The sequence below is a fragment of the Hippopotamus amphibius genome, chromosome 12 (genome assembly GCF_030028045.1).
Source record: "Hippopotamus amphibius kiboko isolate mHipAmp2 chromosome 12, mHipAmp2.hap2, whole genome shotgun sequence".
In the NCBI taxonomy this organism is placed as follows: domain Eukaryota; kingdom Metazoa; phylum Chordata; class Mammalia; order Artiodactyla; family Hippopotamidae; genus Hippopotamus; species Hippopotamus amphibius.
In genome coordinates this window covers 54,223,655-54,251,383 of record NC_080197.1, presented here as the reverse complement: position 1 = coordinate 54,251,383, position 27,729 = coordinate 54,223,655, and the positions used below count along the sequence as shown (strand labels likewise).

Here is a 27,729-nt window from a genome sequence, read left to right as displayed (position 1 = left end):
TAGGAATACAAAAAGAGAGAAAAATGTGCTCATCACTATAACTAAGTGCAGCATGATCAAAAGTTCTATTTCCACAATCTCATCACATTCCTAATGAATGGGCTCCTAGAGCGACCCCAATTTGCTAGGTAATGGGAATTACCCAGGCCCCTTAAATCCCACACTGGAATCTTAACAAATATTAAGGGGGAAGAAGGCATTCTGAGAGACAGAGGTCAGTTTCAGAGGCTGCTCCTAACGTTATTAACTGTTTCCTCCAAAAATCACCAACTCTTAAAGAAAGCAGCCACCATAAACAGACTGATACACCTGGTGGTTTTATTTTAATATTGAGCAGACAAAAAATATATACACATATTATCAAATATACATAAAGGCATATAAAAATGGCAACACAACAAATCACCCATGGATCACACACTCTTAAAAAAAGTATTATTTCCTATGAAGTCCGCTGTATGCCCCTCTCCAGTCCCACTCCACCCAATCTCATTCTCTCCTCCTTAATTTTAGGTTTATCATTCCCTCTTTTCTTTACATACATGTTTGCATCTCTAAACATATAGCTTGTTATCTCATATATAATATATAAAATTTTAAAATACATATATAGAAATGCATATATTATGGAATCACAGTGTACGCTGCAGTTTTTTAGCTCAACAGTAATTGAGGTTCATAGATATTGTTAGAGTTTTATTTCATTTTAACTTATGTACGGTATTCCACCACGTGAATATATCACAATGTACTCACTCTCCTTTTGATGGGACAATTTTTGCTATTACGAACATACTGAACATATCAATGCATATAACTGAAGGTTTTTTCCTAGGTTATGTGGGGAGAATGTAGGAGTAGGAACACATACAACTTTACTCAAAAATGCAAATTATTTGTCAATGTGGTTCCCTCCTATTCCTATTTTGCTAAAGGTTTTATTTTAAACCTTGAAGCAATGTTCACATTTATCAAACATCTTCAATATACCACTGATAGGCATTCTCCCCCCTCCTTTAGGAAACTGTCAAAATTATATCAGCTGGCTTTCTAATGCTTAAAACAATCTCACGTACCTAGAATAAATCTAACCTGGTTATGATACACTGTTTATAACATATCAAAGTGATGTTAGCCTCACAGAATGCTTGGAGCCTATGCCCTCTGCTATCCATAATCTGGAAAAGCCAGTGCAAGATTAGAATCATTTGTTTCTGGAATGTTTGGTAGAACTTGCCTATCTAGACCTGGGATTTTTTGAGGGAAGACTTCTAACCACTGAATCAATTTCTTTATTATGAGACTATTCAGGTTTCCTACTTTTTCTTCAGACAGTTTTGATAAACTGTCTTTTTCTATTAATGTATCCACTTCACCTATATGTTCAAATTTATTGGCATAAAGTTGTTTATAATATCCGATTGTCTTCTAAACTTCTGCATTTTCTATAGCTGAATCTCACTTTTTTTATCCAAGATACTGTGGGTACCATCTCTTTTTCTTGACCTGCTTTATCTCTAGTAACTTTTTTGGTCACCTTTTTCAAGAACCAACTCTTAGTTTACTGATACTATCCATTCATACTGGTTTTCTACTCCATTTATTTTTACTCCTATCTTCAGGATTTCCTTGCTTTTATTTTTCTTTATATTGAGCTTCATTAATCTTTAAATTAGATACATATAACTTCATTTATTTTAAATCTTTCTTTTGTAAGTAGCATTAAAGGCAACTTTTCTTCTATCTACCTCTTTAACTTCATACCACATGTTTTGATTTGTGGTATTTCCCAGTTATCTTTTAGTTATAAGGATTTTCTAATGTATACTTTCCTCTTGGACCCATGGTTTCTTAATTTACAAACATACAGAGGTTTCATCATTTTATTTTGCTAGGTATATTTTAAAATTCTCCATCCTTCCCTTCTCTGGAGGTTTTACATTCTTATTTTTATTCTTTTAGTGGTTATACAGTTAAACTTTAAAGTTATTCAATACATTTGTTTCCAACAATACAAAGATATTAGGACATTTTAACTCCCATCACTTCTATTACTTTGACTTATGTTATTGTTGTCATGTAACTTTTTTTTAAATTCCCAGCTATTATCATTTTAAGCCTTCAGTGTTTGTTTAAATTTACCTAAATATTTGCTACTTTAGGTAACAAATGTACTTATTTATTTATCCTTCTCAGAATTTCAGTCTTGGATTTCTCTTTTCTGCCTACAGAATTTTCATTATTGAGTCAGCTTGACAAGGAAACTCTCAATTTTCTTTTTCAGTCAAAAAGTCCTACTATGCCCTCATTTACAGAAGATTTTTTTGCTACATATACATAATTCTAAGTTGAGAGCTACTATCTCTTGGGCCATTAAAGGTATTAATCTATTCTTTTATGGTTTCCTTTGTTCATGCTGAGAACTCAGCTTATGTGTTTTGTTGTTCCTTTGAAAATAATGTCTTTATTTTCTCACTACTTAAAATCTGTTTTGCCTCCCATGCTCCATAGTTTCCCTAGGATGTGTCTATGTGTGAATTTTCTTCACCCATAAGATAAATGCTTATTACTTGCTTTTAACTGGTTAGTCTTCCCAAATCTGTGACCTAGAAAATCCTTAACCACTTTCTCTTTAAATACTCTCTCTTTCCCAGTCTATTATCTATTTTTTGAATTTCGGGTCCCTCATTCACTCAGCGTTTGATCTCTGCTTATTCCTTATTAACTGTCCACTTGTTAATGCCATTTTTAAAGACAGAAATATATATACTTCTAGCCCTTTTACTTTTTTCAGTGAGAGATTTGGTCAGAATGAATACCTAGTATACTCCATTATAGGAAATTCCGATTCCTTCATATGATTTTTATTTTAAATCAATTTTAATAGAAAAAACACACAAAACCTACACTCTCAGCTCCAATCTTGCCTAATCCACCTCCAACCACATATGCTACCAGCTGGTTGCCAAATGCCATTTAATTGCTAAGGAAGTGGGAAACCGTTGCCTATAATTAAGAAGGTTTGCTGGTTAGAGAGATATTTTCTGCTGCTTTTACCTCTTCCAGTATGTGAGATCTAAAAAGGAAAACACTGGCGTTCTGTTAGAGCCAGAAGCCATCTCTGTATCTGAGCCATCATCCGACTGGTTACTATAACAAGGAGATTGAGCTGGAGAGGCACTTGAGGTGGTACTGTGAGCATCAGAATCTGAAACAAGGAGAAAACAAATTATAATCTCACTACATGCAACTGCAACTAAGCCTCAGCATAAAGCACAGTGAATGAGATCGTAAAAAAGAAGAAAAAATTCATTTTCTATTCACTACTGACATTTGAAGATATCTGTACTAAAGTGTATCTAAAAGAAAATAAGCTTCCAGTAAGATAAAGAGTAGACATACTTTTCTCTATTCTCCTTCTAATAAGTACAACTAAAAATATATAAGGACATAATATATAAGACAAAAACTAAAGACTCTGAAAGTTGGCAGCAGCTAGAGAGCTTGAGACTTAAGGAAGGCCATGTAGGTGAGCGCCCCAGCTTTTATGGGTTTTCTTTTTGCCTCCTAAATCCCAGTCTTGGAGCTGAAGAAACCAGCAACTCAGAAATGCCAGTGGGTGCAGATACACACACACACACACACACACACACACACACACACACACACACACACACACACACACACACATCCAACAAAAGCCTGTTCTCTCCAGCCAAAGGACCAGGAAAGGGGCAGCCTAGCAAGACTGGAAAACTTTACGAGACAATAACCACTTTACTCCAGCCAAATACCACAGAAAAAGACAGGTCCCCACCCCCTACCCACCCTAGCAAAGGCCAAGTGGAGAGCCAAGATTTCCATCCTCCCAAGACTGTTATGAGGCTCCCCCAAACACCTCCACCAGGGTAATGTCAGTGGAAGCCTACTGAAGAGTCAGGGCTTTCACTATGGCCCACCAGGGACAGGAACAACCCTACCACATGGGAGCCTTAATTCCCACCCCAGCCACAGTCAGGAGCTCTTACCACTTCAGATATCAATGGAGGCTGAGTGGGGAACCTGACTTTTAATACCACCTGCCAGTAACAAGGTGGTTCCCCCCACCATTTCCCCTTTTGGAAAAAGCCAGTTAAAACAAGTTTAAATAAAACTCAGAGTCTCACAACACAATTTTAAAATGTCTGGGTTTCAATAAAAAATCGTATCATATCCAGAACCAGGAAGAACTCAAATTGAATGGAAAGTCAAGTATATATTAACACCAAGATGACAGAGATGTTAGAATTATCTGACAAAGATTTTAAAGCAGCCATGACAAAAAAGCTTCAATGAGCCATTATGAACAAGCTTGAAATAAATGAAAACACAGCCTCAGCAAGTAGGCCTCAGTTAAAATTAAAAAAAAAAAGCAGCTGTAAAGAACCAACAAACTGAAATCCGAACTGAAAAAACACAAGAAATGAAATAAAAAGCTCAGCGGACGGGTTCAACAACAGAATGGAGGGGACAGAGGAAACAACCAGTGAACTGGAAAAAAGAACAACAGAAATTACCCAACCTGTGCAACACAAAGAAAACAAACGCAAGAGCCTTAGAGACCTGTGGAACCACAACACAAAATCTACATTCATGTGACTGCAGTCCTAGAAGAAGATGAGAAAGAGGGCAGAGGTGAAACAGTACTCAAATATAATGGCTGAAAACATGCCAAATTTGGCAAGAGACAGAAACCTATAGATTCAAGAAGCTGAGCAAACCCCAAACAGGATATACCCAAAGAAATCAATGTTAAGACATATTATAATTAAATTGCTGAAAACTAAAGAAAAAAAATCTTGAAAGCATCCAAAGAAAAATGATACCTGACCTATAAAGGGAAAACTATAGATCCTGACTTTATTTAAAGAATAAAGGCAATTCATCAATGCAAGCTAAACATGATTTAGTATTTTTGCCCTCAGAAGACTTCACATAAATTTACAAGCCCGACAGTAAGTCTTCTGGTTGATAGTGACTAAGCTATAAAGTTATCACACTGCTATTCTCAGCAACAGCAGTATCAGACGGGGTTGAGCCTAACACACATCTTACCTTTGGCTAAAGACTCCCCCCTCCCAGGAGAGGTGGACAGAACAATCCCTCCAATTCAGAGAACCAATCAAATATTTATTAAGTATCCACTAGACACCAAACCCTGTGTCATATCCTGCATGGGAAGAACCAGACTAAAGAAAACTTTTTTGAAGAGAGCTCACAAGTGTTTTCTATTAACAAAAGTTTACATAAAATAACATAAAATTAAGTATCTAAAACAAAGAAAGCACAATTAGTGTTTTTAATATGTTCATTTACTTCCAATACATGAATAGCTTAACTTCATGAAAAAACAACCAAACAAAATCCTCAAGAGTAGAAGGCTTTACATAAAGAAGAATGAAATAATGCCATTTGCAGAAACATTGATGCAACTAGAGATTATCATACTAAGTGAAGTAAGTCAGAAAGAGAAAGACAAATACCATATATCACTTATGTGCGGAATTTAAAATATGACACAGATGAATCTATCTATGAAACAGAAACAGAATCACGGACATAGAGAGTAGACTGGTGGCTGTCAAGGGGGAGGGGCTGGCGGAAAGATGAAGTGGGAGGGTGGGGTTAGCAGATGTAAGCATTTACATATACGATGGATAAACAACAAGGTCCTACTGTATATAGCACAGAGAACAATATTCAATAGATATGATAAACCATGATGGAAAAGAATATTTAAAAAAAGAATATAAAAAATAATAATAAATTAAAAAAAAAAGAGTAGCAGGCTTTAAAGAATTAGTCTACAGGAATATTTAAAAGACTTCCCTAGAACTTCCTAGGTGGTGCAGTGGGTAAGAATCTGCCTGCCAATGCAGGGGATACAGGTTCGATCCCTGCCCCAGGAAGATATCACATGCCACAGAGCAACTAAGCCCATGCACCACAACTATTGAGCCTGCGCTCCAGAGCCCGTGAGCCACAACTATTGAGCCCATGTGCCGCAAATACTGAAGCCCACGCGCCTAGAGCCTGTGCTCTGCAACAAGAGAGGCCACCACAATGAGAAGTCCGCACACCACAATGAAGAGTAGCCCCCACTCGCTGCAACTAGAGAAAGCCTGTGTGCAGCAGTGAAGACCCAACACAGCCAATGAAATAAATAAACTTATAAAAAATAAAAGACTTCCCTAATAATTAACAGCAACAGCAGTCAGCCCTATGCTGCGAAAGAAAATTCACTATCCTCGTAAGTGCTTAATATGGGGGGGAGGGGGGGCGTCAAAAATTATCTGCACTCTGGCTGTAGAATTTATTTTAATGAACTTTTAGAAAAGACAAATACATCATTTTTCAACATAATCTCCTTGCTTTTCAATATACTTTGTCCACCTGTCAACAAGCTTTCATATTCCCTCATTAAAAACTGTTTTAGGCACCACTATCTTCACTTCTTCATCAGAAGTGAATCTTCGTCCTTGTAGGGCTGCTTTCAGGGGACCAAACAGGTGAAAGTCCAGTGGAGCAAGATCAGGACTATAGGGAGGATGCTTTAACACCTCAAAATGAAGTAATCCATGACAGACTTAGGTTTCAAAAAGTTTGTGCAAGATGGGTACCGAAACAACTCACAGAAGAGCATAAACATAAGTGTTTGGATATCTGCAAACAAAATTAGAACCAATACTCTAAGGAAGGTGAAAGTTTCCTAAAGAGAATCACTACTGGTGACGAGACATGGACTCATCACTAGGAGCCTGAGAGTAAATGGCAGAGTATGGAATGGAAACATCCTCAACTGCCAACCAAGAAAAAGTTGAAAAGTCAACCATCAGCTGGAAAGTTGATGCTTACAATTTTCTGGGATTCTCAAGGGCCAGTATTGGAACATTATCAGGAAAAAGTTTCAACAATCAACGGTACTCGTTACAGTGAGATGCTTATTGAAGAGCTGAAGCCTAAACTTTGGATTAAACGCAGAGGACTGCTATCCAACTGCGTTGTGATCTTGCATGACAATGCACATCTGCACACGTCTGCCCACACTGTCGACACTCTGCAAGAACTTCATTTTGAGGTGTTAAAGCATCCTCCCTATAGTCCTGATCTTGCTCCACTGGACTTTCACCTGTTTGGTCCCCTGAAAGCAGCCCTACAAAGATGAAGATTCACTTCTGATGAAGAAATGAAGATAGCGGTGCCTAAAACAGCTTTTAATGAGGGAATATGAAAGCTTGTTGACAGATGGACAAGGTGTATTGAAAAGCAAGGAGATTATGTTGAAAAATGATATATCTGTCTTTTCTAAAAGTTCATTAAAATAAATTCTACAGCCAGAATGCAGATAATTTTTGACTTACTCTCGTATGAATCATTTGAAATTGCAGTCATTTGATCATTTCTACCTATAAAAATGGCCATTTTATATGGTTTAATCTATTACCTGGGACGCTAGGATACAATTAACTATATATAGAATTGCAGTTAGGAAAAAAAAAACCTCTCTTCTAGAATGTATATCTGGAAATTCTTCAAAGAACTGAAATTTTTAAACTCTTAAACATTAGGTAGGATTTGGAAAGGCACAGAAGAGGAGTTAGATAGCACGGGGTGGGTGGGGGTGACAAGCAAAGCTGTGGAGACAGAAAATGCTGCGCACACGAAAGCAACGGAGCCTCTGCCTAAAACGGACATCCAAAGACTTGCGAGCGATTTTCAATTTTATTCTACAGCAACCAGAATCACTACAGATTTTAGGAAGAAGAATGACAAAAAGAATGGCTAACATTTATACAGGAATTTATTTTGCTTTGTTTTCTCTTACAAAACCCCTTTTTACCTGATTATCATCACTTCTCTGATTAGGAAATTGTGGTTAAAAGTTAAGCAACACCAGGGTCACATATTTGTTCAAGAACTGTGACTCAAATCCTGATCTTCAAGCCCTAGGTCCAGTGGCTTTCCAGTACACCACAAAGGAAAGAATGCCCCAGGAAGAGGAATATAGATCAGGTGAATGCAAGATGCATGGAAGCAAATATATAACCAGAGGCAGGGAAACCATTTAGTGGGTGATGTATAAAAATTTAAATATCTCAAAACTGTTATGTTGCACATAGCTGCTAGCAATTCACAACGCACCTAGGAAAAATCCTGTTTCACTCTGAGTCTCCAAAACTGAGTTATTTTCAGTCTCCAACTCCTCCACAATACAACTTTATCACAAGAATCTAAAATTACACTGAACATATTCCCTTAGATAAGGCAAAAGTTAGTCAGATGTCACTTTCCCTATAATTAAAGGGAGAGGCTGAGAATATACATTCGAATATCAATTTCTCTACTCCTCAAGTGATAGAAGAAAATTACTCTTTTCCACATGTTCACTAAAACATTTAATGAGAATAAAGGATAGAGTCAGTCTTTTTTTTTTCCCTTGGTGATAGCTGGTTAAGAAAGAAACATGTATAATTAAAATATACACATATTTGATGTTGCCTAAATATTTTACTATAAATGTAATAAGATATTTTAGCCAAAGATTACGTATATTATCAGAATAACTATGGACTGGTAACACCAACTCACCTGCAAGCACAGAGTTTGTAGCAGATCTGGAAAGACTTTGGAGTCCTGGGGCATGAATTACACTATTCCAGAGAGCAGGATGATATTGTAGAAAGAGCACAGGGCTTTGAAATTAGACAAACCCCAGGCCAAATTCACCTCTACCACTTACTAAGTGACCCCGGATCAAGGTGAAATCACTACTTTGTACTTCCTATCCTAATCTCTAAAACAGAAATCATTGGGATAATTATGTATGTAAAGTGCTTGGCACATATACCAAAATGCTCAAGATATGATAGTTCTCCTTCCTTCCTCTCATTCTATCTGATCAGTAAATTTAACTATCTTTTTCCACTATTCTAAAACAAGCATTGATTGATAACATTTTGTCTAACAAGGTCCTACAGATTTTTTTTTTTTTTTAAGCCATGCCACACAGCATGCGAGATCTTAGTTCCCTGACTAGGGATAGAACCCGTGCCCCTTGCAGTGGCAGCATGGAGTCCTAATCTCTGGACTGCCAGGGAATACCCCAGATTTGTGGTTTTTTTAATCCTGAGAACTCCAATACAGGTCTACCTACAATTCTGAAAAGGTTCTCAAAGAAAAGTTTATCCCTAACTCATGTGGTCACAAAATCTGGCCTGACCTGGACTATAACTAGGTAGGCAAACCTGACTAGCTTATTTACAGTTAGTTTATTCCACCTATATGAATATGCCTACATTTTTCCTGCAGAAACACTAATGTGTTTGATTCAACAGTGCTGCCTCAGACCCCAGGGGGACGGGCTAATAACATAGTAACATTACATGCAGTGGACTTCCTATTCAAAATCTGAAATCTAAATTCCTAAACACAGATGTACCACAACAGGTACCCTGCCCCCAATGACTTCCTATAAAAGTAGATGAACTTAATACTGATTTATCATTCCTTTCCCATCCTCTCAACCCACATAACACACCAAGGACCCCTTAAACATAAAAGTCTTGAGGCTGGCTTTTACTGTAATATGTGACTTACAATTTCCAAAATTACTCTCCAGAAAACCTGGGCTTTAGTCTCAGACTGTCCACTAATTATTTATATACCTCTCTGCATATCTCTAGGCCTTAATCTCCTTAAGAATAAAAATCAAGTAAACAAACTTGAAAAATTCATCTTCTCAGAAAAATTTAGATGTCAATAGAGATCAGAATGGTCAGAGTGTTCTTAGCACAATCTGAAGAAGTAGCTGGTAAAAGTACTTTTGAGACATCAAAATCAAAGACAAAGTTCCAAGATTTCACAGAAATAAAACATCTCCACCAAGTCACATTGCCTCCCACTTTTTTAAAAAGGTAATAAAAGAAAAAATGGTCCATATATGCCATGTGCCACCCCAGATGAAAATAAAAACAACTTTTCTTAAATCCTCATGTTTCAATATCAAACTTACTGTGACGTTTAAATTCCTTCTGCAGTTTACTGATCTGGTTGCTTTTTATCCTGTTTCCAGACAGAGTTTTCACTTTCTTTGGTTTCAGTGTAGTCTTTAGACTGGGTCCTGCCCTTGCATCTACCACCTGGAAGAAAATACTGAATATTTAATACCATTTTAAAAATGACACCTCTGTATTCCCCTGGTTCAGATGAATGCTTATTTGAAGGAGCCAAATTTGAGAACCACAGTTTTCTACTCAGTGTTTGAGAGCTCATGTGCACTTTTAATCACGTGGTATTAAAGAATAGGTTATCTAGTCATTTTTTTCCCTTTGAAGTAAGTAATAGCATGAGTCTGCTGGACAAAAAATTTATATAGATTTTACGTGGTGAAAATGACCCAAGTAGGCTAAGAAAAACCAAACCTAAAAATAATTAACATTTCTACAGGATGATGTTCTGCAGTTTACAAAAAAAAAGTTTTCATGTACTTTTGATTTTAACTTCACTACAAAGCAGTAAGCAGTAATTTGTTACTCCAATTTTAGGGTAAAGAAAAACAAGAGATATTAAATTATGTATTTTGACTTATTTCACTAAGCTAACAAATGGGCAAGAGTGGGTGGGGAAGGGGCCCGACTCAAATCACAGTTTTTAGACCAATGCTTTATGCTCTTTTTACCACACACCCTTAATCCCTGAGGTCAGCCACGTGAGGGCAGTGGCATGTTCTCCCTCAGCCTAGCATGGCCATTGGTCTAGCCCCATATGGTCTCATTTCTCATGCCTTCATTCACATCTACTATCTGCAGATTTCTATCCTTATAAAAAGACTGACATCACCATCAAAATCACAATTTGGATCTTCTCCAGATAAGTTATTAGTTAAAGAAAAACTCATATTTTTATCAGTTAAGAGACCCACAGAAACCTATTATAATAATGTAACACTGTCACCAAAGGACAGCATAAAGCTAGTGTAAGAAGAAAGGTAAAAAATAAACACCGGACTTCCCTGATGGCACAGTGGTTGAGAACCCACCTACCAATGCAGGGGACATGGGTTCAATCCCTGGTCCAGGAAGGGCCCACATGCTGTGGAGCAACTAAGCCCATGCCACAACTACTGAACCTGTGCTCTAAAGCCTGAGAGCCACAACTATGGAGCCCATGTGCCACAACTACTGAGCCCATGTGCCACAACTACTGAAGCCTGCATGCATAGAGCCCATGCTCCGCAACAAGAGAAGCCACCGCAATGAGAAGCCTGCACACAAGATTAGCCCCTGCTCGCAGCAACTAGAGAATGCCTGTGCACAGCAATGAAGACCCAACACAGCAAAGGAAGGAAGGAAGGAAGGAAGGGAGGGAGGGAGGGAGGGAGGGAGGGAGGGAGGGAGGGAGGGAGGAAGGAAGGAAGGAAGGAAGGAAGGAAGGAAGGAAGGAAGGAAGGAAGGAAGAGAAAGAAAACCCTGCTTGCCTAAAAACAAATATTTTGTATACATGTCATAAATTTTCTGAAAGCTAGCATACAGAAAAATTAAATAAGACCTAACAGTGTTGTTCTGGTCACTGAAAATATTTTCTGAAGAATTCTAGTGACATTATAAAATGAAATACAAACAGAAAACACATTTCCATACCAGTGTGATCTCAAATAGATTTAATATAGAGAATAACAATAGCTTCTCTCTGAGTGGTTACTATGTGTTATACTTTATAAATATCTTCCCATTCAGTTCTTACAACAGTTCTGTGAGACAGCTATTCTCTTTGCACTTTATAAATGTCACTTGCCCAAAGTTCAAAACTAGTAAGTGGTAAAGGCAGGATTCAAATCCAGTGCTGACTGTAAACCAATGTGCTCATTAGTACCAACATGAGTTAGGATATATGTTATCCTAGGAGATGAAAAAAAGCATCCATGTCTAATTAATCCTAGGGACTTCTGGGTTAAACCTAAAAATATATGAAATGTACACTGTGAATCTCCAAATGGATATATTTGATAAAACCTTAGGGAAATACCATACCAAGGTATTTTGCTCCCAAATCTGAGCAGCAACTAGTGTTTTTCTTTATTCTTTTCAGACTTTTCTACCCTAGGAACATATTATTTCCTAAATTGGGGGGGAACTAATGTTACTTTAAATATAACAGAGGTACAATTGAGAAAGACGAAAGATGAACTCACATGATTCCAGTTTTTTTTGGATCCTGCTGGCAATTTCTTCCATCTTTTCACAAGCAGGACACAAGCATTACAGATGTCTCCTGAACGAGTCTCATGTAACCTGATAAGAAAACAATCAAACCTTTATTAGTCTCCTTTACATTAAAGAATTCATGCAAGTACACTTCTTTTAGAAAAAACACTCTTTATAGTTCATAGATACTATTTCTAATTGTCTGGAGTGATCCAGTTCCACTGTTTCTGTAGAATATTTCAGAAATATAATTAATTTCTGGATCCAATGAACCAATTTTATGTGCTGCAGTTTGCTCATTCTAAAATAATGTTTTTTGCAACTTCCCTGGTGGTCCAGTGGTTAAGGCTCTGCACTCCAAATACAGGGGGCCTGGGTTCGATCCCTAGTCAGGGAACTAGATCCCACATGCTCCCCACCTGCCACAACTAAAGATCTCGCACTCAGCAATGAAGATCCCCCATGCCGCAACTAGGATCCAGGGCCACCAAATAAATATATATTAAATAAAATAAGATAAGATAAAATAAAATAAAATAAAATAAATAATGTTTTTCAAAATAACACAAACAACAGTAAAATTTAAGACCTAGAGAAAATCCTGGTCAACGTGGTTTTAAACAATGCTGTCCAAGTAATCTTTCTTGAAATGTGTAGATACTTTATAAGCAATAAAAATGCCACCCTTTAAATAAAATAATGTGGCATGATATTCTAGTTTCACAACAAACAAAACCAGAGAGGCCCTGTAATTTTTTTTTAATGAATACATCTGAGTAGGGGGAAAGAATCTATAGTTACCAAGCTATTTTTTAATTGTCTCTCTAAGGAATTTTTCATTTACTACATACACACAGAAAAATACTAGTAACATGTATTACACATACAGTTGGAAATAAAGACATTAAGAGAAAAATGTAATTTCCATAGGCAAGGTTGGTGGGTGGAGACTCTCTGATAACCTTCAAAATAAGTACAAAGTCTAGGATTAACAATAATAATCAACAAAATGTTTTGATAAGAAAAAAAGTGGTGAAATTAATTTCTAACATGGGAAAGGTTCAACATTATTTTATTTCATCCAAGTATTTGTTGGAAAGTAAATTCCATTTTAATAAACAGAGGTTTACCGTCAAAAGATAAATAAAGAATAAAATTATAAAATAAAAGCTAGCATACCCTGACACAGGTTTTCAGGGCAGAACATTAAGTCCTGTTAGTATCCTCAGCAGATCTGGTTAAAATATATTTCTACAATTTAGAAAAACAATACAAAGGACAGAAAACTAGTGGAGAACAACTACTATAAGAGAGAATAAGGGTAATTAAAAAAAAAAAAACTCTGTACATCCTGAAGTTAACAACAAATGGTTTGTTTGATTATAACTTCTAAAAGGCTTCACAATTAATTTCGTCTGGAAAAAGGTAGGCTGTCAGTGTTGTTTGATTTATTTTAAGAGCAAGTGCCCTGAAATCACCTAGATTAGAATATGAGTGATTTTAATCATTAGTACACTGTTCCAATCCCTTTGCTTAGAAATATTTCTGTATACTGTGATCTTTTTCACACTAAAAATGGTACAAACATCACACGATCTTACCCAAAACAGCTCTGGAAGTCCTTCTCATAGCGTTTACTGTCAGTGAATCGAGAACTTGAGGATTTAGCTCTGCAAATACAGCAGCCCTCTATACTTCGGTACATCTTTGGCTTGTGAAAACCAAACATCTTTTCTTCTGGGCAATAGCCTGTAAAGCCAAGGGAATTGACACAGCTTTGTTGAGGGCTTTAACAAGAAACCATTAAAAGCGAACTCTCTGCTCCACCCCACCCCCAGCCACGTGGTACTACATGACCAAGCGGACAGGAGGGCTCTGGTGAAGACCTGTTGGATCCACCTCAATTCTTGGCACACGAGCATGGCAACTGCCTAAAACATACAGAATAGCTCAGGTATTTAACAAGGCTTCTACTACCTCCTTCTACCCTCCTGGCAAACATTCACTCTAAAATTGCAGGAAGGAGGCATTTTCTAAAATTCAAGATTTTAAGTAGAGAATACAACAAACCCTCCCCACTACCCTGTGAAATAATGGAATCATACACAATGGAGGACACATCCTAAAATTTAAGCGAAGGCACCCCCTTTTATTTTGCACCTTTGCATTAATGTGATTCCCCTCTTGGAAAGTTCTGAGCATTTAGCACAGGACCACTATTTGATACTAAGCACACAAGCAGCTCAATATGCATTAACCTACACTCTTTGCCCTATGGGAAATCAGAGGGGATTTCTTGTGATAAATGGGAAGTTCTAAGCAGGCAAGTTGTCCCTGAATTGAAACTGCTGAAAGGAGGATGTAAAATACACAAAAATCCAGGTTTATAATTTAAGAATAATAATTTCGTAAGTCATTAAGACAAATTAAGAATGAGCTCATGTTGCCTGACCAGTGGTCTGCCTCTCAGCTGTTACAGAGGTTTCTGAAGTTCTTCAATACAGTGCTGTGCCTGAGAGCAGATGTTCAAAAATGTAGAGTGAGATAAACTGTGATTTCCATGATCAAAAAAAATCTCAACATCAAGAAAGGAGGGAAGAAACAGCGCCAGGGCTGGATGCAACAAAAATGTAGATGGCAGTAAACGTGAACTTTATAAGTAATTCAGAATATCCAAACCAAGGACCAACTTGTTCACCAGAACATCTGGACTAAGAGAGGTGATGAAAAGGTAATGAACAGAAACTAAACCCCAAGAGACAAATCCAGAGCAGAGCAGGGCAGGGCAGGGCAGAGCGGGTGGGGGGGGGGGGGGGGGGTGTGATGCTGGGATTCTGAAATACAGACAAAGGATTTATACTTTGTTTTTTTTTTTTTTTTGGGCACACGGGCTTAGTTGCTCCGCGGCATGTGGGATCTTCCTGGAGCTGGGATCGAACCTGTGACCTCTGCATTGGCAGGCGGATTCTTAACCACTGCGCCACCTAGGAAGCCCTATACTTTGTTTTTAAGAAAATATTTTATCAGCAAATAATCTGCGAAAGACTTAAGTTTTCCTTTTAAACAAGGACTACTGTTCATTAAGTGTTCTTTGATGTTTTTGTTGGTAAGGGAGGGAAGCAAAAGGGAGATGCGCGATGGCAGAAGACCACAGATGCATTTCAATAAGTCCATACTAATAGTTACTTTAAGAATTGTTAAAACAAGAAAATAAGATATTCCCAGTTGATTAAGTTAATTATTTTCATTAAAAGATTCTTTTGAAAGAAAAAAAAATGAGTAAGGTTCTCTATATACAGTAGGAAATGGCATAGACCTGTGAAATGAGGTAGATTTTTTTTTTCATTCTAACAAACCCTCATGATAAATGAAAAGAAAACTGCCTCCTGAAGAAAATGGCCATGTGTTGCTTTGGAAAAAACAATGTCAAACGACACAGGTTTATGGAAACTTTAAAAGGAGAAGTATCAGGTAGAAGCTATCTATTGCTTTAATTTGTATATTTCTGTTTTGAGACAAAAATGTAACATAGCTCTTTCTAGTCCTCTCATCAACCTGTGGGCTCTCCAGACTCCCTTAACACCCTCCATTACTATCAAGGTCAAAAGTCCACAGTTCCTCTTGCAGTCCTCAGCTTCATCAATAGCTCTAGGAAACTTCAGCCTCCCTTCTCAGCAAGGACAAAGGAAGTACAGCAAGAAAGCCCAGTTCATTCCATTAATACACACACCAAATCCTATTACGACGGACTCCTATCTCTACCCTCACAATCCCCTTCTCTCCACAAATAAACATGCCATCGAAACTATACAAAATTCAGATCATCTCCAAGATACGAACTACCTTCAGTGAGGCCGGCTTTGACCAAGAAGCCATGGTTTATGCCAGTTTTCATGCTGGCAAGCTGCTAAGGAATACTAGAGCTATGGCTAAATGCTGAGGCTTTCCTTTTCATCAGTGAAATCAATTGTGAATCAACTGTTCACCCTCAATTTGATTTTTGTTGTTGGCGGGGATCTCCACAAAACTTACCGAACAGTACCAGTGAAACAATCCATCCTTCAGCTTGAGGAATGTTGTTCTTAGACATCAGAGAAAATACAATAGCCTGATGTCTTCCGACTGATAATCTTTTATGTAGTTCTGCAACCTTGTTTTTCCTGAAAAAATTCTTCTGCCCAAACATCTGAGTGGGGTCTAAATCCTAGGGTTAGCCCTCTTCCAGGCCGTGCCAAATGCAGTAACGAGGCAGGCACTTGTCCTGATGCAACACACAAGTAGCGCCTGAGCCTTTCTATGGATGATTACTTAATAAACTTATTAAACCTTCCCTGAGCTTATTCCTGTGCTTGAGAGGCACCTGGGAATCTGCAGCAAATACACAGGGATTTCAATTGGGGCTTTGTTTATAGCAACCCAGTAAAGCAGTGGTTGGTGTTTAAGCATTTTGAGTTTGGGGGAGCCCAGAGATTAACTGAAAATATTTTCACAAAATCTACAGACCCACTTGTGTTTTAAAAAACAAAAAAACCTTAACTAACCTCTGGGAAAAAAAACTTAAGGACACAAAATGGCTCTGAAACCAAGTTACTTTACATATCTGAGAAGGTGGTTGGTGAGTACGGCACAATTTGATTGTAAACTTGGGAATTCTGTGATCTCAACAGACCAGGGGATTCTTTAGAATACTTCTTTCCTATAAAAATACTAAATCACTATCTTGTACACCTGAAATTAACATAATATTGTGAATCAACTTCAATTAAAAAAAAATATTTCTTTCCTAATCCCACATTTGTGCAATATTAAGTGATTCCTCCAGAACAATCTAATTTATTCAAATTATTTGTGATTTTTGCATCTATTCTTATGGATGTCACATCACTCAGCAGTGTCTTCAAAGAAGCAAGCTAATACCATCTGCTTCCTAACTGATGAATACTTACAGATGAGAGTGGACCCCATACAATTTCACCCTTAAGCATGTATTTGCTGAAGGCAGAAGAAAATTTACCTTGGAGATAAAGGCAAAAATCAGAAAGACTTAAAATGCTGATTAAAAATTGTCATTTGCCTTCTAAACTTAGCAGGGATGGCTGCAAAACTCTAATATACTAAAAGCCACTGAACTGTACACTTTAAAAGAGTGAACCTTATGGTACATAAATTATATCTCAATAAGCTTGTTTTTAAAAATAAAAATAGACTGGGTTGGGAATTTTCTTGTTGTCTTTATTCATCTTTGTAACCTCAGCACCTAGAATACTGCCAATCATGTAGTATGTACTGAATAAATGTGTTGATTAAACTTTTTTAAAAAGCTGTCATTTGTATAGCACTTCATGTTTTATAAAGCACTTTCACTGACATTATTTTACTGTCAGCCAAAAGCCACAATTTTTTAAAAATACTGTAACAGTTAAAGACAAATCAACCATACTAAAATTACTTTTCTGTCCAACTTAATTCAATTTCCCAAAATTAAAAAGATTAAAGTTAACAGCTAAGTCGACAAAAGCCATAGAGAATTAACTGTAATTATATGAACAAATAGCACACACAGACAACAATGTGAATTTTTAAAATACAACAATCAATGCTAAACGTTTGTTTTGATTGTTTTATTGTGTTTCTTCCACTTTAAAACTGTAAATTTCACAAAAGTTCAATGATCAACTTAATGAAAGGATGGGGAATGCAACCTTAGTGTTGAGACAAGGAAAGGGTGAAGTAACCACTGTTTATCAAGATACAAAAGGGCCAATTCTAATCTAATCACATTATGAAGCCAAAGAGCAGGGATGATGTCTTATTATACTTAATTCGGCCCACATAAGGTAAGTTTATTGAGTATAATACAATATAAATGGGAAAGAAATCTTCACAGACAATAGTGAAGGGATACTATTTAAGAAAAGTTTTCTGGGACTTCCCTGGTGGCGCAGTGGTTAAGAATCTGCCTGCCAATGCAGAAGACATGGATTCAATCCCTGGTCCAGGAAGATCCCACATGCTGTGGAACTAACCCCACGAGTCACAGCTACTGAAGCCGCGTGCCTAGAGCCCGTGCTCCACCACAAGAGAGGCCACTGCAATGAGAAGCCCTTGCACAGCAACAAAGAGTAGCTCCCCACTCGCCGCAGCTAGAGAAACCCCGTGCGCAGCACTGAAGACCCAATGCAGCCAAAATTAAATAAGTAATAAAATTAAAAACAGTTTTCTGATAAATAGTTCCAAGCTTAAAGATGATCTCTTATAATTTTTAATAATACCAAATACTTGACTTTAAACTCTAACCAAGGAACAGTATGAAGAATCCTGAAATGCAAATTTTAGAGCTTTTATACCCTTTTTAATATGGAATTACAAGACAGTGAGGTGAAGAAAATTCTGCAGGGTATTTTCTTGTCTTTCAAATCTTATAAGGATGTGACTCTAACATTTAGGAAAATGAAAAGCGTTCTTGATTCTTATCATGATAAATGTAAGACGTATTAGGCTCACCTTAGTTGGTATGCTCTGAAGGACACCAATGTTCCTCCAATGTAATAACTTTCCCAATTCCACTTTCTAGATTCCTTCTGAGTAGTAAAGTCTTTCTTATATTCAAAAATACCTTTCAAAACTCAAAATGCCACTGGATGGACTAGATAGAAGAAAACAGAGAGAAGTAAGTATGCCAAGAATGATAAATAAGCTTTATAATTAACTTCACAACTTGTCTGTGCCATCTTGAGAAGTAAAATTCTGATGCACAAATTAGGGGTGCAACCTCTGAAATTAAAGCACTCCTAAATTAGTGTTCTTAGTTTCCAACAGACCAAAACCCTATAGCTTCTAATCATTACTTAGTTTCCAACAGACCAAAACCCTATAGCTTCTAATCATTACTTTTTCTCCCTAAAAACCAAATGACCTAGACCTTTATAAAAAAAAAAAATACATAAGATATTGGAAGCAACCTAAATGTCCATGGATTCTCAGACCAGTTGAAGTATGGTGTCTTCATACTACAGGATACACTTTCAGCCCTTAAAAAGAAGGCAATAGATCTACGACATATGCAGGGAGCGAACTTTTACCCAAGATATCTTCTTATACGTATATAACCACATAATATATTTTTAATGAGACCTTAAATATACAAACTGGCTTTTTAAAATAGATTTTCAAAAACTAGTAACTAGTAGTTGCCTCTGAAGGGTGCAAGAATGAAGGAGGCTTACTTTCACTTTATCCCCTTCTATACTGATATTTTTTAATCAAGAGCACCACACCCCAAAACTTTAGTTATCATCACATAGCTTAACTAAAGAGGAATCTGAAAAAGCACAGAGAGTTTAAATACACTTCCTCAAAGACATACAGATGAAGAGATATACATTAGGAAATATATTCCACAGGAGAGAGTACAGAATAGACTAGTAAAATCAGAACAGACAGAATAGAATGGGAAGGAAACTGCAGAGAAAAAGACAAGCAAAAGATCTGTAAAGTGGGAAAAAAGCAGTGGTGAACAAAGACAAAAGGAACCAAGCAACCAAAGACAACTTTAAAGTGAAGGAGATGCATTCTTTAGAGCTGAACTTTAAATGGCTGGATGATGGCAAAGGAAGAGAAATAAATATGAAAAAATAGTCACGATCAAAAGTTACGAGCAACCTCAAGTTCTCGTAACTGGTAATGCCACCCTCGACACCACTTTAGTCAATGGTATGCTATCTTTAATTCACATGTAAGTACAGGATCCAGTAAACACTAACAGTGTAACTGGAGCAACACTCTTCACAAAGGGTCCAACAGGATTGAGCGTTTTGTGTTCTCCCACTGCTAGGCCACTTGGTTGCAGTATTCCCCTGCAGAGACATGTTTCAGCAGCGCTTAAGGAAAGCCACGGGACAATTAAACACTACTATTTCCTCTCACCTGCTTCTAGTAGATACCAACCCACACCCCAGCACCAAAGGTTCCAAATTTATGGATTCCCTTTTTTAAGTGAAATTTTAAAATTTAAACTTGCCTGGAGCAAAATTGAGTAAGAGGTGGTGGACCCCCACCTGTTTGCCAATGGCTTCTCCAAACATGTACCTAGTCTGAGAAAGTGTATGGCAAAATATTTATACAGTGCTGCCTATGGAATCCAGGTTAGTACAAGAGTCTAGAACTCCTCCTAAAGGAAAAGGGTCAAGCTCAAAAATAAGTCTTCAGCTGAAATAGCACAGGTTAAAGATAAAAATCACAAATCCAAGTCTCTGTTTTAGACAATGTAAAAAAATACTAGGTCTTCCCATTTTGATAGTGTAAAAAAAAAAAAAATACTGGGTATCCCAATACCAGATTAGAAGCGATTCCAATGGATGAGAAAGTTAAAGTTTGGGGAGATAGTATTTATTTGCTTTCAAGGGATGATTATCAGTTAAGAAATGTAACTATTGAGAGTGTGGTGAAAAAGGCACTGAGTCAAGTTGGAGTCTGTTTCTGCTTTTCTCTTTACAAGTAATTAGGAAGTCACTTCAAATTTTATTTGTCCCTCTGTAATATTAGGGTGAAATTTCACTTCTACCTTCCAAGGATGCCGTGAAGCAAGAATATGAAAATATCAGTGTATGTACACCATTTATTTCCTTCAATTTATAAGACTTGCACATTATAGAAATATAAACTCTCTGTCCCAAGACACGCCCAACAAATTAAAATGAAGGTAGAATCCTGATTTCTGAAGGCTTTCTTTTAAGACAAGGTTTGTGGGAAAAGAGGAACTTGGCATTTTCAGAGAGACTTTAAGTTCGTGAAACTAGACAATATTCCTTTCCCTGAAGCTTACTCTCCCATTTTCAAGCCTGACAAAAATGTTAAGAAACCACATACCAGGTTTAACCCAAACCTCAGGGAAGTTCCTTAAGTTCTCTGAAGCACCAATACAAGGAATGGCAGTCCTAACCTTTAAACGCCCTCAACTGATTACACAGTCTTCTCTCTCAAACACGCTCTTCCTGTGCTCACCTATCTTGGTTATCATCCATACAGTCACACAAAAAATCTGAAAGTAAACTACGCTCCCCTTTCTCATCCTCTGCACAGTCCCCACCATGTCCATGATGAATTCCTCAGAGAATCTGCTTCTTCCTTCAAGTCTCTGATTCATGTCCTTTCCATTCCCATTGCCTGCCTGTCCCTCATTACGTGATGTTCAAACTCCTGTCAGACCCTCATAACCGACTTCCCTGCACCCTTCAAACAGGTGGTATCTTCCTAAAGTTCAAATATTAACACCCCTTCCAAGGTACCAATAATGGCTTCAGGATACTATCCAAACTCCTTGGCAAGAAATTCAAAGCTTTTCAGGATCTAGTCCTGCCTACCAGCTGCTCCCAACCTAGAATTCTGATGGGGTGTCAAACCAACTTGAATAACTAGCCACATCTCTACTTAGGCTGCTATTTTTGTCCGTGATGGTTTCTCTTCCATCCCCTTAACCTGAGAAATTCTTTACGAATCATATCTTTTTACAAAACCTTTCCAAACCTAACAAACACACAGGATTTCATGTATTTGTTTAATGTATTATTTCCTCTGCTCAATGATAAACTGTTGCAGGACAGAAACTAAGTCTTCTATTACAACCAGGTGCTGACTGTACACAGTATACTGGGTGAAACTTGCTAAGAAGAGTGGGATAGCCAAAATAGAGTTGAACAGTGTTTTTAAGGGCATGAAATAGGAATGCTGTCCACAATAAAAACGTGTATTAAAAAACCGATGTTTTGAATGGTGTCATTTTTTTTAACATTCAGTCTGTAGACCTTTGCAGAAAAAAATTGTGAGGTTTAAAGATTTCCAGGAAATGTAAACCAAGTGAATTACTTTAATTAGAAAAGATTAATAGTAAACAAGTCAATGCTTTCATAACAATTGGTAGAAAAAACTTGCCGATTTCAAGCAGGCACATGTAGAGGAAGGGAAGATTAGGAGAATACTGTGCAGAGAACTGAATCTCAAAATGAGAGCTATTTAAACTCAGCATATATTAACATCAACCAAATTAAAATAACATTAAGCCAAATCAAACTTATAGTAGGTGGAAACAACTAAATATGAAGCTAGAAATGAATTTAGTTCAACTGCAACTTTCATACTTGAATATGTAATAGCAAATGTGCCTGTGACTTCTGTATTTCTAGTACAAAAAGAAAACTTCCCTCCCTTGAAAATAAACTCCCTTCTTTTGGATTAGCTGAATTTCCAGATCATTTCCATAATACAGAAAATCTTAGTTGCTGATTCAATTAAAAGAGAAAGTGGGAAAAAAAGAGGGAGATAGAAACTGGAGAACCACAAGACGACAAAATATTTTCAATTTATAAGTCTTGTGGACCAGAGAAATCAGGAAGAAAAGAAAATGGCATTTTCCAGATTTCCACTGGACTTTTTGATGTAAAGTTGAATCAGAATTGGATTGGCAACCAGGAGTTGAAGGCAGTCTCTTCCCAGAACCAGTTTCTGAAGGTGGGGGAAGGGGACAAAGACATTCATCCTTTCCACTCATCATTTACTAATTTCCCCCCTGCAAGGAAACAGATCCAGGCCTCAGTTTTGTCTTCTGTAAAATGTCTACTTCCCAAAGTTGTGAGGACAACAATAGTCAGTTTCTACCAAGCACACGATTTGTTTATTTACATCCCCAAGAACCAGGTATTATTATTGCTATTTTGCAGATGAGAAAATTTTGACTTCAAGGTGACTTACTTATCAAGTCTTTGGAACCTAGGCATTTCAACCCCAGAGTCTCCTGACTAACTAACCTAGTGCCTCAACAAATGTGTTCCCCTCCTTCTTAGCCAATCATATTCCTAGCACTGCTTAGGGGAAAAAAGAAAACGTCATATTTTTAAAGCAACCTACTATGTGCCTGGCAAGGTAAATTAATTTGTCCTTGCAACACCTTATGACATTGGTTTAGATTTCAAATAAACTTAAGCTTTCCCCAGTGAAAAACTTATTTTACATGCAAAATTATTCTCAAATTGCTTTGTTGACATAAATCTGCCTGAGTTTGAGCCTCATGAGCCAGGTTTTCCCAGGGCCTGATAAAAACTCTGCGAAAAAATTGATCACCCAGGTTCCAGATATACAGAATTCAGAGTGCTGAGCAACAGCAGCCTTGAGGCCCACCAAGGTTCTAGTATATACTACATATTGAACTTTTCCTCTCCAATCTCTTGCAAAAGTAATGCAGAAAGGGAAGGCAGCAAGAGACCTTGTGTGTGTCTTTCCCACTCTCATTTACTTGGCTAAACTGAATCTCTGCTGCCGGTATCATCTGATATTTAAAACAAACACCCTTAAGCTCTAGATATTTTATTTGAAATTTCCCATTACATTGAAATTCTAGATGTAACTCGGCTATCAAATACTAATTAAGAGAAACAAATCAAAGAATTTCACAGTGTATTTGCAAAGTTCCTCATATGCCTTTTAAATACCTGACCCAGAGAAGTAACTGCCCAAAAGGAAGCCATAAAGTTATTAAATCCAAAGTTTCTCATTCTCTTGACAAGATCTTTCTGTTCACTTCAGAAATGTACTGATACTAATATTGGTAGCCTTTAGGTATTTGTAATTTGGTCAACCAAAACTTGGGGGAAATGTGTTTATTTAATAGCAAAACAATGAAAGCACAAAACTGATTTCAATTTCTATGGATTTTTGATTTGCAGGGTCGTGGCATCTAGCGATATCATCATTTTTCAGTAATGACAACTTTTAGATCTTAACCCTTAACCATGATCAAAATGCAGGAGAAATCAGGAAAGAGGCAACAGACGTGGTGCTTGCTTATCGGATGTCTAGACTGCAGGCAAACCCCAAATACCAAAGAAGCATCCATGTGTCAAACCAGCATAATTTCTGAGCTATGCCTGGGGCCACATACCGGGGGAAAAAAAAAGTTAGCTTGAAAAGAAAACCTATGAGGGGGTAATCAGAAGGTCAACCCCAGTTCACAGGAACTAAGAAGCAGCTAGCAGGGATAGCTAGCCATTACCTTGTGTCATCCCCTTGAGCGTCTTCCTCCCCAGCCCCCACAGAAAATCTCCAAGAAAGGCCTAACTCCTACATGCTAGCTTCTTCAAGGTCGTCCAAAGATAACGCAGGGAACACTGAGCCAAGCCTACCTTTAGGGGGCAAGAAAGATTATTCCCCCTTCCCCAAACCCTTATATAAATGCTTTAAATGCCATCAGGCTTTTCTCCAAGTCCACGACACACAAACTCCCACAGTTTAATTTAGGTTGAGCAACTAATAAACGTGTTCGGTTTTGCAACAAATTATTAAAAGGCTTTTCACGTCTGGCAAACTCCAGCTCAAAAACAGGTGCTTTCAGAGTACTTTTCATGACAAGGTCAAATTCATTTTTTTAATTGTTCGGAGAAAAGCGGGCCGGGGGTGGGGGGGCGCGGGGTTAGTTTTCCTAAGCTTTCCTAGGATAACGTGAGCGAGGAGTGCGTGGGGGAAGGACTGCTGGGGAAAAACTGTCTCGCACTGGGTTCATGTTTGGCTAAACAGTAATTCCTGGTCTTCCGGGTGCCTGGAGTAAGCGAAGATTAGAGCGAGAAAATAAAAACAAAGAAACCTAGGAGGGTCAGAGTTACGAGAACAAACCCTGCACCGCCCTACCACCCCAAGAAGCCACCCCCTCAACCAAAACAGCCCTCTCCCCCGGCGGCCCCCCTCCCACACGTAAACACACAAAGACGAGAGCTGCACGCACGCTTCGCCCCCAGTCCTCACTTCCCTTTGTAGGACGACGCGAGCCCCGAACTTCCCCGCGGCGGCTTTTCGGGTGTCGTCGGGGCTGGGTCCCCGGAGCGTGCGGGCCGCGGCGCGGCTGTGGGGGAGGGGTGCTCGCCGCGCTCGCCGGTTTCCCCGAAAGCAGCAAAATGCCTCCCCGTCCCGCCCCGGTCGTCCGCGGCCGCCCCAGGCTGCGCTTCCCCCTCCGCCCCTCCCCCACGCCGGGCGGCGACGGCCGAGACGGAGGCACCCAGGCAGCACGCAGAACCGCTCCCCGGCGGGTCTGTGGGTGAACACAGCAACCGGGGTCGGACGGAAAGTTCCCGTGGAGCGCTGCCCGGCGGGGCGGGGCGGGGCGGGGGAGGCTGCGGCGGCTGGAGGGAAGCGCCTCCCTCGCCGCCGCCTCCCTCACCTGCGCCGGAACAACGGGCCCCGCGCCCGCCCGCCCACCCGGCCGGCCCGGCGCCTCCCGCAGGCCGCGCCTCCCGCACGCCGCGCTGCCGGGGCTTGTTCCTCCTCATGGCTTTGCCCTGACGTAATTCAAACATGGCAACAGTTCGACTTCAAAGGCGGATCCACAGACCTCCCAGACGCAGGCTCCAGCCCTGGGGAGCGGGCCGAGCCCTCGCGGCCGCGCTCTCCCCGGCCCTCGGCCGTCGCGGCACCCGGCGCCCGGGCTCCAGCGCCGGGCCCCGCCGGCCGACCCCCGCGCGTCGGCACCGCACCGCGCACAAGTAGCGCCGCCAAAGTTTCCCCGAGAGGGGCCGGGGGACAAAAGCCCCTCCCGAAACTCGTCCGAACTTCGGGGGGCCCAGCCCGCCCGGCCCTCCGCCCGGCGACCGCCCCGAGCGCCGGCCGGGCCCGCACCGGCACATGCAGCTCTTTGTTTTCTGTCCAGCCGGGCGCTGCCTACGTGCAGCATCAGGGACGTGGGGCTGTTTCTCAGGGGGAGACACTTGACGACCGCCCAGAGGAAGGGTCCGGACCTCGCGCCCCGGCAGTCCGGGGCCTGCCCCACCGTCCTCCCCGAGCAGCAGGCCCATTTAATCAAAGTTTTGCCATGTCCTTGATGAGAAACGCCCGGATTCCCCGCCCCGCACCGGCCGAGAGTTGGCGACTTTCACTCTGCTTTTTAAACTGGCAAGACGCCATCATCAGCAAGTCACATTGTCCTGCCGGCCCGCCCCGACTGCGCCCGCATCTCCCGGCTGACCGCGAGCCGGGCGCTCCGCCGGACCCCCGACCAAACCCGGGTCGCAGCCCCAGCACGTGGTCTGTCACGCTCGGCACAAAAAGCGGTGCCCTCCGGAGTTCGCGCACTCCTCCGGCGCAGACAACGCCGCCGCCTCCCTCCCCGACTCCACTCGACTCCGACTGGCCATCTTAAGCCGCGCACGGTCGCCCTAGAGAGCGCCGCGGCGCCCGCATCTACGCTACAGGTGAACACACTGCGAACCAAACTTGAGGGTCCGCAGGCACCCCGGACGCCCGCGCCGCCTGGGCGCGGCCCGGGGACAGGCATCGGAGAGCGGGGGCCGCTTCCGAGCGGCCGCGTGTTGCTCATTGTCGCATCCGCATCCCTCCGGAGTTGGGCGGACAACGCCACCCGCGTGCACTCCGGCCACGCCGGCACCGACCCGAAAGGCCGATTTAAACCCCCTCTGCCCGCCAGCTCGCCAAGTAGGCGGCAACTTAGTTTTCGAGCGGGGGGCGTTCATTGTCCAGCCCCATCACCACACGCGCGGGGGCCGCAAGAAACTACAGCACGAGGTCCAACAACGGCGCCCGGCCACTCCCGGGCGCGCGCCCACGCGGGTGCACCGACCCGGGGCCCCTCCGCAGTCGCCAGCAAGTCCTTTTCTCTCGGGCCTTGCAGCCACCCAACTCCTCTCCGCCAGCGAACACTGCGGCTGAGAAAAGTCATTGTCACCTTCAACGTAGAGCCCTCAACTCCGGCGACTCCTCACTCCTGTCCAGGCTCCACTCACTTCCCCCCTCAAGACTTTCGGTTTGCCTCCAGTACCCTCCCCAGTTCAAAAGGACACCCTCAACATGCAGATACAAAAGAATCTGAGGTCTGGAGATCACGAAAACAGCGCTCCCCGCAATGCCATCTCCAAGACCAAACTTCCTGTGTGTATATAAATGTGTGCGTCTGTGTCTGTGGAAGGGCTGGGGGAGGTGGGGAGGTGAGGTGAAAGGAGAAAAAAAGCCACTCGGAAATCAAAGCCTCGGGAGACAGTTTTGCACCACAGGAATGGTGCGAGTCACTCACCTTCCAGAAGCAGCCGTTCCACGCGCAGTAACGTTTCCGAGGTGCGGAGTGCACACCAAGCCTACCCCCCCCTCCAATCGCTCCCTCCTCCTCAACTGCCTTGTCTAGAAAGATTGTCTCCTGCAGTTCTGCAGTTGCTACCGCTGGCGGGGAAGGTGTAGATTCCGCTTTCCCTCTGCGCACGCGCGGCTCCTGGTACAAAATTCTCCTGAATCGAACTTATTTGCATACGGGCGCGCGCGCGTCCAGGGCTGGGAGGGGAGAAGGCCCGGCGGCCGCGCGCGCTCCCGAGGCCTCTATTGTCCTTTTAAGGGGAGAAGCGCCGCGGCGCGGGAAACGCGGCGGCCAGAGGGAAGCGGGGGCGGGGACTGCTTACTACGGCTGACGTCACGTAAACAAACGCCCCTTGGCTGGAGGCGACGG

The 27,729-nt window shown here is 40.6% G+C and overlaps 1 protein-coding gene and 1 non-coding gene across 4 annotated transcripts in view; one reads left to right on the top strand and one right to left on the bottom strand.

Moving 5' to 3' along the window:
- The window catches only part of SINHCAF (SIN3-HDAC complex associated factor), a 29,578-nt gene extending 2,128 nt beyond the window's left edge, over positions 1-27,450 (bottom strand). The window contains exons 1-6 of one of the 3 annotated variants that reach the window (XM_057702818.1): positions 27,307-27,450; positions 18,747-18,888; positions 13,844-13,991; positions 12,230-12,329; positions 10,052-10,178; positions 3,058-3,208 (exon numbers count right to left, since the gene is read on the bottom strand). In XM_057702818.1, the coding sequence (XP_057558801.1) occupies positions 3,058-3,208; positions 10,052-10,178; positions 12,230-12,329; positions 13,844-13,971 (506 nt within the window). In that variant the 5' untranslated portion in view covers positions 13,972-13,991; positions 18,747-18,888; positions 27,307-27,450. Of the gene's footprint in view, positions 1-3,057; positions 3,209-10,051; positions 10,179-12,229; positions 12,330-13,843; positions 13,992-18,746; positions 18,889-20,005; positions 24,957-27,306 lie in introns of those variants that run through there. The other 2 variants (XM_057702819.1, XM_057702817.1) reach the window with 2 other exon arrangements.
- On the top strand, positions 12,567-12,639 carry TRNAW-CCA (transfer RNA tryptophan (anticodon CCA)). Its single transcript has one exon. It is a non-coding gene; the product is annotated as a tRNA-Trp (tRNA).
- Positions 27,451-27,729: the final 279 nt, after the last annotated feature.